This window comes from Gossypium hirsutum, chromosome D04 (genome assembly GCF_007990345.1).
Source record: "Gossypium hirsutum isolate 1008001.06 chromosome D04, Gossypium_hirsutum_v2.1, whole genome shotgun sequence".
NCBI lineage: Eukaryota > Viridiplantae > Streptophyta > Magnoliopsida > Malvales > Malvaceae > Gossypium > Gossypium hirsutum.
The window spans coordinates 16,788,590-16,800,715 of NC_053440.1; the positions used below are offsets into that span (position 1 = coordinate 16,788,590).

Sequence of the window (12,126 nt, forward strand, 5' to 3'; positions counted from 1 at the left end):
ACCCACCCATTGATTTTTCACATGCAATAATGTGATATTCATTGCAGTTTGATTTTTGGTTTAACTGGGAAAGGTCTGAAAATTGAAACCACCACCTAAAAAATGAGTCTGTGTAAAGCTTCTAGAATAAAAGTGAAGAAATAATTGGGGTTCCATCTGAACGAAGTTTCTAGAATAAAAGTCAGCCCCCCAAATTACAAATCTAATTGGGAGAGGCCCATCCATATATAAAATTCAGGGAGGGCCGAAACCTCTCTCCATTTTCTTGATGAGCATTCACAAAACCTAATAAAAGTTGTTAATTAAAATTTTAGGCGGACGTTGATTATATTTTTAGAATGCCAAAAAAAAACTCTGTAAGGGATCATCCAAGTCCAAGTAGGAAATTGACTAACTATATTCAGCTTTCGTATTTAAAACAAATGAATTTCAGTCAAGGCCCATGGATTAAATTACAGTTATCCCAACAACAAAGCTCCCTATGAAAGAAAGTCCTGGTCATCCACCATCCTCGCTCCACGCCATTCTTCCTTCTTCCCAATGATGGAACAAATCACCAATGCTTTCATCAACACAATCAATGGAAGGATCTTTTATAAGATTTACCTCCATATCTCATTCCTGCCAACCAACCGACCTCAATGTTCCCATCCAACAAAGCAGGAATACTCATCATGGCAGCCATTAGACTAGGCTTAAGATGCTAGGCATCTCTTACCACTTTCTAAGTTTTGCCATTGTGCAACAACAAGTGTCTTGTCCACAATCTGTATCCAAAGGAATATTATATCACATCTTCTGAGCTACCCATGAAAGCATAACTGATTCCTCGTCTCGTGCAACACGTGCTTAGAAGAAGGGCCACCTATTTGCTTCCAACAATTGAAACAAAGCAAATCGAGGGTAAATGTTTCCTCATAATCGCAGTCCTTAAAGCAGCAACCACAATGGATACAACGTGCAATGCAGAGAATGCAAGCCCTACACAACTGAGCAGCATGATATGTTCTTCTGCAACTCTCAGATGGGCAATCATAAACTAGTTTCAATTTCTGACATCTAGGACAAACTTCAATGTCGATTGCCCTATCATCATCAGACATGAGATGTGATTGCCCCTGTCGGAAAAACTGTGGTTTTTGCTCTTGCAGTTGCATTGAATTATTTATCCCTAGTAATAACTTCAACTCTTTGAATTGCTCTTCTGTTACGCTAAAACTTCCACCTATTCTTAAATGTTTTATTCCTGGGAACCCAGCAGACTTGAAAGCTCTTAAATTCAACAAAATGCCCTCGACATTAAGTCTCGTACATTCTGGCACACTTAACTGCATGAAAATTGATCAACTTGGTGACCTCATAGGGAACATAAATTGTGTCAAATCTAACTTCACCAAACCTTCAAGTACATTAAAATATGACATTTTCTTAAAACAATCAATGCCAATAAAGGGCCACGGAGCAAGAACCGAAACTAATATAGAAAGTTTCATCAGAGCAAGAGTAGCAAATAAGTCAATTCTAAGTTTTAATGGCAATAAGAGACATCAATAAAATAATCGGACTACTATCATCGTTGAAATCCTAGAGCATCCAGAAGACAATTCCAAAAAATACTTATATTATCGATGTCATAAAAAACAAAGGCAACAATCCATGTGTTAGAATTCATCAACTGCTTTACATGCTAACAATCTTAACTCGCTATCTAAACACACAACATACAATCCACATGTTAGAAATCATCAACTGCTTTGCATGCTAACAATCTTAACACGCTATCTAAACACACAACATACAATCCACGTGTTAGAATTCATCAACTGCTTTACAAGCTAACAATCAAAACTCGCTATCTAAGCACACAACATACAATCCACGTGTTAGAAATCATCAACTGCTTTACATGCTAACAACCTTAACGCGCTATCTAAACACACAACATACAACCCACGTGTTAGAATTCATCAACTGCTTTACATGCTAACAATCTTAACTCGCTATCTAAACACACAACATACAATCCACATGTTAGAAATCATCAACTGCTTTACATGCTAACAATCTTAATGCGCTATCTAAACACACAACATACAATCCACGTGTTAGAATTCATCAACTGCTTTACATGCTAACAATCAGAACTCGCTATCTAAGCACACAACATACAATCCACGTGTTAGAAATCATCAACTGCTTTACATGCTAACAACCTTAACGCGCTATCTAAACACACAACATACAACCCACTGTTAGAATTCATCAACTGCTTAACATGCTAGCAATCATAACTTGCTATCTAAACACACAACATACAATCCATGTGTTAGAAATCATCAACTGCTTTACAGGCTAACAACCTTAGCGCGCTATCTAAACACACAACATACAATCCACGTGTTAGAATCCATCAACTGTTTTACATGCTAACAATCTTAACTCGCTATCTAAACCACAACATACAATCCACGTGTTAGAATTCATCAACTGCTTTACATGCTAACAATCTTAACTCGCTATCTAAACCACAACATACAATCCACGTGTTAGAATTCATCAACTGCTTTACATGCTAACAATCTTAACTTGCTATCTAAACACACAACATGCAACCCACATGTTTCATCAACTTCTTTACATGCTAACAACCTTATCGCGCTACCTAAACACAAAACAAAAATTCCACGTACTAGAATCCATCAACTGCTTTACATGCTAACAATCTTAACTCACTATCTAAACACACAACATATAATAGAGTAATTTTGCCAACAATTCTAACCAAAGTGAAACTAAACTTTATAACCTTAAATACAAACATCATTAGCACATACCAAAAGAGTAAAAACAATACTAAATCAATTAAATTAAAAAAAAAGTGTCAGTGGCCTTCCTTAAGATATATGTATACATACGAATTATATAACAAATTGACTAATGTATATGAAAAGTTAAACCATATTGACTTAATAACAGCAACTTGCACTGCAATACTAACCTTACTGAGCTTGGAATTGCTTTCAAGCACGCGTTTCAAACCATCATCAGTGATCATTTTGCACCCCACCAGACTCAAGCATTCAATAGTGCCTTGAGCCCTGCTAGTTAATTTTAAAAGAGCATCATCGGTAATTCTCTTACTCAACGAATCTTCAATATGAATGTTCCTCCAAAGGAGAGGATCATTTCTAACAGAATCCCTTAAAGATATACAGACCCTTTCCATTACAAGGAGATCCTTAACACCAAGATAACCAAGGGTGAAAAACAAAGCATTATTTGGAGCATCTCCTTCACTATCATCACAAGAAACTCCATTGCAGCCCTCCAACTTATTACCTTCATCATTGAATACAAAACCTCCATCGGGAAGTCCATTACCAATCCCAAATCCATCAATAAATTCATTTGGGATTGATATTTCATCAACTTGAAAGGTACTTTCCTCCTGTTGGAAACTCAGGGTTCCATTTCGAACTCGATGATTACCTTTAAAGAAAGATGATTGATCATCATCAATGTTTTTATCATCATCTTCTGAACCAAATCCAGAAAAACTTGAATTGCCTTCTCCTTGTTGGAAACTCACGGTCCCATTCCAAACCGAATTTAGACCCTTGAACAAACGGTGATGATCAGTAATCTTATTTTCATCACCATCTTGCATGCCAAACACACATAAATCTGACCCCAATTCATTCTCAACATCATGAATCCAACCTGTGATTGCTGCAGCAAAAGTAGACCTTATTTCCATCCCAAATGGATCTGCAGGCAGTCTATCAACAATATCATCATTAACAGCCTCAGAAAAGCCTTTTGATTCACTTCCACTAAAATGATCATTTTCCATATCCCAATTGCAACTCCAATAACTCAACGAGTTCCCAATATCATCCCACTTCAATGCCATTTTTTATTGTCTTCAATCACCAACACATCTAAGGAAAAAAAGAAGAAGAAAGAACCCTAAACTCAGCCAACAATTGAAACAAATAACATGATTCTAAACCAAACTAAATATATATATATATAAGTTAAACAAGGACAAATTAGATAACCCATTATTTCAGGTGTCAAGCCAGACCTAAAAAAAGTAAAATACACCAGAAATTCTATAGAGTTTCTTGTAAAAAAAAATATGAAAGGAGCCAAATTAAGCTCAAAAAAGATATTTTTTTACCTTGTTTTGTGAATTTGGAGGCAAAAGTTGAAACTTTGAAAGAATGGCAAAGTAAAGAAGGACAAGATACTTCAAAGGGAAAAAAACATCTTAATATGAAAGAATCTAACTGAGGAGATAAAAGAATCAAAAGGTTTTTGACCAAACTTAATTTTTTTGGTTCATGCAAAGAGCAATGCAGAAAGAAAGAGAATGGAGAAGAAAAGTTAAAAGGGCAAAGAACAGAGGAAAAAAAACAGAGTTGGCCAAAAATAGTGGAAAAAGGAGAGCAAGAAGGAATGGGAAACAAGATTCCAGGCCAATTGGAGGGGTTTGTTTAGGTGGTGACTTTCAAATTCTTTTTTTTTTTTAAAGTGTATATAATTTTTTTAGTGAATTGGATTTTTTTATACAATTTTAATGAATTGTTAGATAATGAGAAAATTAAAATTTGCGTTTATTAATTAGTAAGGCAAGCCTTGTTGCAGTTAAAAAAAGTACAATGATTTATGATTTATTTACCGCTTTGAGTTTGATTCCTAAAAATAAAAAATTTCGCTTCTAACCCCTTTAAAATTAATAAAAGTATAAAATAATATACGGTAAAATTATATTTTAATCTCCTAAATAAGAAGAAAAATTTTATTTAATATCTTTAAAAATATTAAAATTATAAATTAATACATGGTAAAATCATATTTTAATCTATTAAAAATTTTATAATTTAATTTTGATCCCTCAAAAAAATTTTAGCTTCGCCCATACACAAAATGAATAAAAAGAGTTAACAAATGTTAACTTTGTTGATGTGAATTATCACATCAAGAATTAATTACTTTTTAATATTTTTACAAAAAAGTAAATAAATTTAATAACTTTCTATATTTTTTAAATTTTTTGAAATTTTAAAAAGTTCAATTAATTATTAGTGTGACATCCATGTGGCAATTTACGTTATTTAGTTGCTCCCATAAATTATGACATTGATAACGCTCTAGATTCATATCAGGATCATTAAATAGGAAGTTTAATGAAAAGAAAAAGAGTAAAGTAAACAAAAAAGAAGACTCTTTTTTGTTTTCATTTTCAAATTGATTATTGATCGATTTATTTGGCAATAACGAAAGGATTCCTAGTTACTAGGAATCCGCGTTGCTCTCACTCAAAGTGCATACCCGTATGGATATCAGTATATCACATCATAAGACTATCTATGTTGTACACTTTTCATTATTTCCTTTAAAATACATCAACAAAGTCAATATTTGTTGATTTTTTTCATTTATTTTTGGATGATTTGATAAAAATAAAATAAAAATTTAAGGTTTAAAAAAACAAAATAAAATTTAAATGAATGATTAAAATAAATTTTTAATAAAATTGAAGTGTTAAAAAAAGCCTCGTTGGTTTGAAAAGAGAAAAAAGGGATTGGGATGGCCAATTTTAGTTTTATGAGAAGTTATTATTTAAAAATTGTATGCATAGTTAGTGTAAATAAATAATGTTTCCAATGTCAAGTTTGAATATTCCTTCTCTAACTTGTTTTTAATTATAATTAAAAATACTATTTTCATTTCACAAATTTCCTTTATTTGAAATTTTTTTTAAAAAAAAGGTAAAGGAAAACGAGAAAGGTACACAAAGTTGACATATAAATTAGCATGACATCGACATTTTATCTAATCCACTCTGTTCACGAAATTCAAAGAATATTATGTCCAAAATTAAAAATAAAAAACAAATAAGATGAAATGATTACATAAATATATTTATTTGATATGAGTATGTTTAATTGTTTTCTAAATTTAAAAAAAATATACTTTTATATTTACGTCCAATATACATCCTAATTAGTATTATGTTGAACCATGGTTTCAGCAGCCATCAAATCGTGTTTTTTTTTCTTTCCTTTTTTTGGTTTTAATTATTTTCATAATCCCATGCCCAACTAATGTGTTGGGATATAAAATCCGAAATGGTATCTTTGATGTTTACATGAACAAAAAGTGGGGTTAGTGTATAAATGTAGTTTTGGTATATTGGGTGGCACAAGTAAAGTGAAAAAAGGTTCAATTTGAGGGAATTTGGGAGAGATGTGTGGCTAATAAAAGAAAGCTTTCCACACACACACTTATGGCTCCACATCTTGTTTACCTGCCTTTCTAGGTTTTCTTTGCCTTGCCCATCCTACCTTTCTCCCCTATATTTTTCCAAGGTGAAAAACTCTTTAAGGATAAAAGTTGTTTGAATGTGGAGCTATTGATTTCTTGCAAACGACAAAGGGTGGCTCAAGTAAACAGGTTTGGAACAGTTGTATATTTCTATGGTCAAGCCAACCTGATGCCATACCCTAAAATGAGACGCACATTATTTCCCCCCATCACAAGGAAACACCCTTCATAAAATGTTCCAAATAGGATTCAAAAAGGGATATAGAATCCTATTCTATACACAAAATACTTCAAATAGGCAGGGTAAAAGGTTCCTAGGCTTGGCTGAGATAGGGTTACATGGCTGCGTTTTTATTGGATGTGTTACAAACCAATACCTCGACTTATATGGGAATGGTGATGAAATACCAAGTTATAGCAAGTTTCTATAAGGTGGGAGGGCCCAAATGTATCCATGTGTTTGAACATAACTGGCTTTAGCCGAAAGCTCATCTGCTTCTGTAGGACCACGGCTGCCTTGTTGGTATGGAGTCGGCTTCATTTCACCATTGTCAATTCGGTGTAGAAGAGGTGTGAATATCTCCCATGCCGCCTGTCAAATTGAAGCAATATGAATATCGGTTTGAATTTCTGCAAGGAGTGTGCACAAGTTCTTACCTTTAATTCATCTCTGCGAACAAAATGCTGCTGATCGCCTCGGATCCTGTATAACCAAACGTAGATCCATTGTTCATTACATGGGAACCTTAACACTGTATTCTTAATTCTCAAATGTATTTAACTGGTTATCATGGTTTCTAATCCTAAACCTACTAGCCTTTAAAGCTCGAATGAAAATTGAAGCACTTCATTTGAAAGCAGAAAGATTAAAGGATCCCGAATAATAATATTTCAAGAATCAGGAAGGGCAAGGACCATACGTGTCAAGAATAAGACGTTCATAAGCCTTTGGGATCGTAACACCTTGATAGCGTTGCTTGTATGACAAGTCTAGTTCACTTTGCACTGTTGACATCTCCAGACCAGGCTGCTTCACCTGCATTATAGAGAAAATGCAAATCAGTTTAAAGGCGCAAAGATGTTGCAACCGGTTTTCAAGCTTAAATTGAAAATAATCTGGAACTATACATGTTGAAGCATGAAGGAAAGTCTACAAGCGTGAAAACAACATTCATAGAAACTATAGCTCTGATCATAGCCTTTCAGATGGACACAATAAGATTAGCCAACTCACTGTTAGCTTCATGTACATCGCTTCAGAAGGTTGCAGCCGTATGACAAACTCATTTCTCCCTTGCTTTTCACCTAAATAAAGAAGTCAATTCCAGCAACAAGCTTGTTAAAATGTCAGAATACTTGAAAAGAGTTAATAAAGAAAAGGGTTGGAGGCCAATGATAAACAAGTAATCCATAAGTGGAATTATAAAGAATCTTATATGCCAATTGTCATACATTTGAATATATCACCAGGAACATCCTTAAATTGAACACGTATCTCTGCCTTTCTTGAATTCAATGCTTTCCCTGCCTTTAGTATAAATGGAACACCTGAAACACATCAATGAGTGAAATTAGCAACTCAATGAAGAAGCACGTAAAACAAACAACAGTAATGAAAAGAAGTAATTATGCTACCTTCCCATCTTTCATTGTGTATACGGAGGATAACAGTAGCAAATGTTGGGGTATTTGAGTAGTCAGGAACTGTTGGATCATCTCGGTAACCTTCATATTGTCCGAGTACAACCTCTTCATCTTTAATTGGGAGTACCGATTGAAGAACCTGGATTTTATATGATAATAAGCATCTATGATAAAGAAAGCACTGACTTAAGAGTACCTAAACTCGAAGTTTCGAGAATCTCAACCATATATTTTTTAATGGATTCTCAAAACATCGGTCTGTTAAGTATATGGCAATTCCTAAAGTCTGGAGAGAGGGGAAAAAAGTGCACCTTCACTTTCTCATCACGAATGTGCTCGGGTTTGAGAGAGACAGGCTTCTCCATAGCCACAAGACAAAAAACCTGTTGTCGTTATGAACTCGATTAATAAGGGAAGTAGGCTAATGGTGCATAGCATGTTCTTGCCAACTTGTTAGGCTTCATTCTAACCATATGATATCTAGTTGAGGTTAGTAATGACCTTACCTGCAACAGATGGTTTTGGATAATATCACGGATGATTCTGCAGAAAGAGCACAAAAGGAAAAAGAACTAAGAGTGCAGATACGCCTAGCTGAGGTGCATGGTTCTTCATGCATTTTCTAATACCATAAGGATCTGAAATAAGTGCTATGAAGCATACCCGTATTCATCAAAATATCCACCACGACCTTCAGTTCCGAAATCCTCCCTGAACACAACCTGCCAAAAGAAACAAAGAACATAGGGATTAATATCAAAGCAATATTATAACTTGACAATTAGCAAAGCTCTTTCAGCTTAGCATGGCTTTTAACAAATTTCCCTTTTTAAAGTGAAAATCAGCATATACTGATGAAACTTGTTGCCTAAGAAGCATATCCTAAACCAATCAAACCTTCGCCATAGCATCTTCGAATGTTTAAACATCCACAAAGGAGGATCCTCACCTGTACATTATCAATGTTGTCACGATTCCAAAGGGGCAAGAAGAAGCGATTAGCAAAACGAAGCACCAACTGCAAGTGCCATAAAGCCAGATATGAGCAGAGCTGCTAAAGAAATCAAGAAATACAAGCACCTATTTACATGTTTATTACCAGATTCTGGACCAATTCCTTTCCCAAATAGTGATCGATACGGTAAATTTGAGGTTCATCAAACAACTCTCCGATCTGGGAACTCAGTAGCTCGGCAGAGTCCAAATCTTTTCCAAATGGTTTTTCAACAACCACCCGAGTCCATCCACCAAGATCAGCTGGAAAATATCTTATATCTTGTTATCAAATCCATTGAAATATGAAACAAATGTGAAGCAAGTGAGAACAACATTCATAGTCCCAAGAAATAATGATGCATTCAAGCACTGTTGGTCTTGGAACAGAAGTACGTACATTCGTTCATGCAATATTTCCTGATCATCCTGCAAACCGATGGATATACCGATGGTGGAAGTGCGAGATAAAAGAGTCTCCGAGATGACACTTCTTGACTACTTTTCGAGATTTCATGCATTGCAATTTCCTTGTCTAACAGTTGAAAGCCCTCAGCAGAATCATATGACCCACTTACATATTTAACCTACATATAATTGCAATTGCTTGATAAAACTAACATGCAAATATGGGATTGAAGTGTGGTAAACATATGGCTAGAGCGCTGTACTGACAAGCTTCAAAAACTCTGACACATCTTCTGAGGGTGAACTGCTTCTCTCACCGAGAAGATATCTGCGGGTTCAATTAAAATGTCAGTCAAACCTATCATTTGTGATTTTGCATCATTCATCATAAAGTAAAACAACAATGAGCGACATTTATGGACCAAAGAGTGAACTGTAGACGTAGATTTATTCTTTTTGAAGGAGAGGATCCATGTCTCACCCGCGGATGCGGTTTCTCAACTCATCATCTGAAATCTTAGTCCTTGCATAGCCAAAAATGTGCACCTCATTAGGTGGTAGAAAGCCCTGCATATACACAGCCCCTGTCGCGGTTAGCATCCAATTGCATCATGTTCGACCTTTCGGCAAAGCCAACCGACAACTCCATAGGAAGTGAGACGTAGACCAATTTCATTTCAGTTTTAATGAAAAATATGAATGAATATATAGCACTTGACCTGGCAATAAAGATGAAAGAGAGCAGGGAAAGTCTTCTTCTTGGCGAGATCACCAGAGGCACCAAGAACAATGATTGAGAGGCACCCTGTTTCTGCCACATTATCATTGCTCCAAAACGAGTCACTCCTATGACTCCATTCACTCGATCCCATCCTCTAAGCTTTGTATGATCTGTATTCAAAGAAATGTCATCTATATACAAAAAAAGATAGTGAATTTGCCTTATATATATATATCATGATTTGGTTTAATTTTCCAGAACTGGAAAGACCTACAGGTAATCAGTTTTTTAGCTTGCCCAGGCTCTCAACACTAATATTCAATTCTCAAGTTATAATGCTTATAAAAGCAAGAAATTAAGATTCCTTTAGCTTCTCTTGGATATACCAGAAACATGCAAAAGAAACTTACAAAAAAATGCAAACTTTTATAGCATGGATCCCCACCCAGAAAGAAACAAACTTTCCATGAAAAACTCAAAACCCAACGCAGAATTCAAATCAAATGAAACAACCAATCAAAAAGAAGTAAAGAAAAACACTTTCTGAAAGGCAAGAACAAAGACAGAGTCGAGTTCGGTTTTGTTGTTTGAGTTAATGCTTGAAAAAAACTCACTACCCAACACAGAGTTGAAATGAAATGAAACGACCAATCAAAAGAAACTCAATAAAAACACTTTCTTGAAAGCAAGAATCAAGACCCCGGATCATATAAACCAAGTAAAACAAACCTTACTGCACAATTCAGATAAAACTGAAACCTGGGGTTTGAAGATAGAGAGAGTTTGGCTTGATGTAGAGTTAATGTTTCAAATTTTGGGGAAGCAAATTTCTGGTTTTAAAGCAGTAATTGTTCTACCAACAGTCTTATCTGCCTCTGATCTTAGCCACCCAAGTTTATAAGATATTTTATGTTCTTTGTCACACAGCACATTTATTTCACCGTATTTTTGTTAATTCCACGCTAATTTTTAGTTTATTCTATTTTAGGTTTGTTTGTACTAATGATTGATTTTAGTTGTAGTTATAAGAATGTGTTATACCTGGTATAGCGGACCTTACAGTATAATATGCGAATCTCATCTCATAGACTACTTGTAAAGAGCTTAACACATATCTTCAAATAGAATCAACAACACCGCGAACCCATAGTTAGTCCGCGAACCTCAGCCAGATAAACTATGCACATTTACTAAGGTTATATGAAAATCACGTGGAGGTTTAACGTAATTGATCGCTAATCGCCCTAACATGTCTCATCTTAAGACTTTACATTACCGTCATTGCCATCATGTAACTAAGTTTATTCCTATTATAAAAGGGTCATATAAATAACTCACAGAGTCTCATGTAGACACTCCATCATAATCTCCTAACTCTCTCAAACTGAAACCACTTCTCAATTTTCACTCCCTTCTCTGTTTAACCATCATCTTTTTTCCTTTGTTTACTGAATGTATTGATTGTAATTGTAATTTTATTTTACATTGTACTAGTTGATTTTAATTTATAATTATAATAAAAGATAAACATTTTGAAATGTTAATAAAAGATATTGACTTTTGTATGTTAGATAATTTTTGAAGTATGTCTATTATTTGGGTTTTTATATTTTTTACAAAATAATTGTTTTCTAAGTGAACAAAATAATTAGTTAAGAATGGGAGCATATAATTTTATATTTTCTAAATGAATCTATTTAGTTGGAACGTCCATGGTTTGGAGAATCCACTGAATGTTCGACATGTGCAGCATATGTTGCGTAAATACAATCCCCAGATGCTTTTTCTTATAGAGACAAAAATTGATGCTCAGGGGATGGATCAAATGCGTCGCCAGTTTGGCTTTTTTTGTGGTATAAATATTTCAGCTTTTGGTAGTAGGGTGGCATTTCGTTGGGTTGGAAATTGGGATATTAGGTTCATTTGCATCTGATTTATTCGGGTTACCATATTGATGTGGTTGTTGTTGATGATGTTACTGGGATGAGTTGGAGATTCATAGGGTTTTATGGGTCTTCGGTAGAACA

General features: G+C 34.6%; 2 protein-coding genes across 5 annotated transcripts; both read right to left on the bottom strand.

The window, feature by feature from the left end:
- Positions 1-386: 386 nt before the first annotated feature.
- On the bottom strand, positions 387-4,544 carry LOC107899695 (F-box protein SKIP14). The gene is made up of 3 exons (XM_016825466.2): positions 4,184-4,544; positions 2,999-3,941; positions 387-1,328 (listed from the first exon to the last, which is right to left on the bottom strand). Exons 2-3 carry the CDS (start codon positions 3,911-3,913, stop codon positions 804-806), a joined length of 1,440 nt encoding a protein of 479 aa, XP_016680955.1. The 5' UTR covers positions 3,914-3,941; positions 4,184-4,544; the 3' UTR covers positions 387-803.
- A 1,906-nt stretch (positions 4,545-6,450) lies between these two features.
- LOC107899693 (glucose-6-phosphate 1-dehydrogenase, cytoplasmic isoform) lies at positions 6,451-11,002 on the bottom strand. Of its 4 annotated transcripts, none has more exons than XM_016825464.2 (16): positions 10,829-11,002; positions 10,098-10,269; positions 9,860-9,945; positions 9,646-9,706; positions 9,371-9,557; positions 9,077-9,234; positions 8,927-8,995; positions 8,641-8,699; positions 8,484-8,520; positions 8,289-8,360; positions 7,969-8,116; positions 7,786-7,881; positions 7,568-7,638; positions 7,254-7,369; positions 6,991-7,036; positions 6,451-6,925 (listed from the first exon to the last, which is right to left on the bottom strand). In XM_016825464.2, exons 2-16 carry the CDS (start codon positions 10,248-10,250, stop codon positions 6,746-6,748), a joined length of 1,539 nt encoding a protein of 512 aa, XP_016680953.1. In that variant the 5' UTR covers positions 10,251-10,269; positions 10,829-11,002; the 3' UTR covers positions 6,451-6,745. The 4 variants fall into 4 exon arrangements, 3 of the variants coding, with proteins under 3 accessions (XP_016680953.1, XP_016680954.1, XP_040948010.1); XM_016825465.2 differs by having other exon boundaries at positions 10,859-10,984; XM_041092076.1 differs by lacking the exon at positions 10,829-11,002 and adding an exon at positions 10,510-10,801.
- Positions 11,003-12,126: the final 1,124 nt, after the last annotated feature.

Bases quoted from the DNA above. Each gene is read 5' to 3' on its own strand.
- LOC107899695 (XM_016825466.2), bottom strand. From the start codon at position 3,913: ATGGCATTGAAGTGGGATGATATTGGGAACTCGTTGAGTTATTGGAGT. The intron at 1,329-2,998 runs GTTAGTATTGCA...ATTTTCATGCAG, and splicing joins GCAATTCCAAGCTCAGTAAG to TTAAGTGTGCCAGAATGTAC.
- LOC107899693 (XM_016825464.2), bottom strand. From the start codon at position 10,250: ATGGGATCGAGTGAATGGAGTCATAGGAGTGACTCGTTTTGGAGCAAT. The intron at 8,361-8,483 runs GTAAGGTCATTA...TAACGACAACAG, and splicing joins TCCAAAACCATCTGTTGCAG to GTTTTTTGTCTTGTGGCTAT. The intron at 7,037-7,253 runs GTATGGTCCTTG...TTGGTTATACAG, and splicing joins GAACGTCTTATTCTTGACAC to GATCCGAGGCGATCAGCAGC.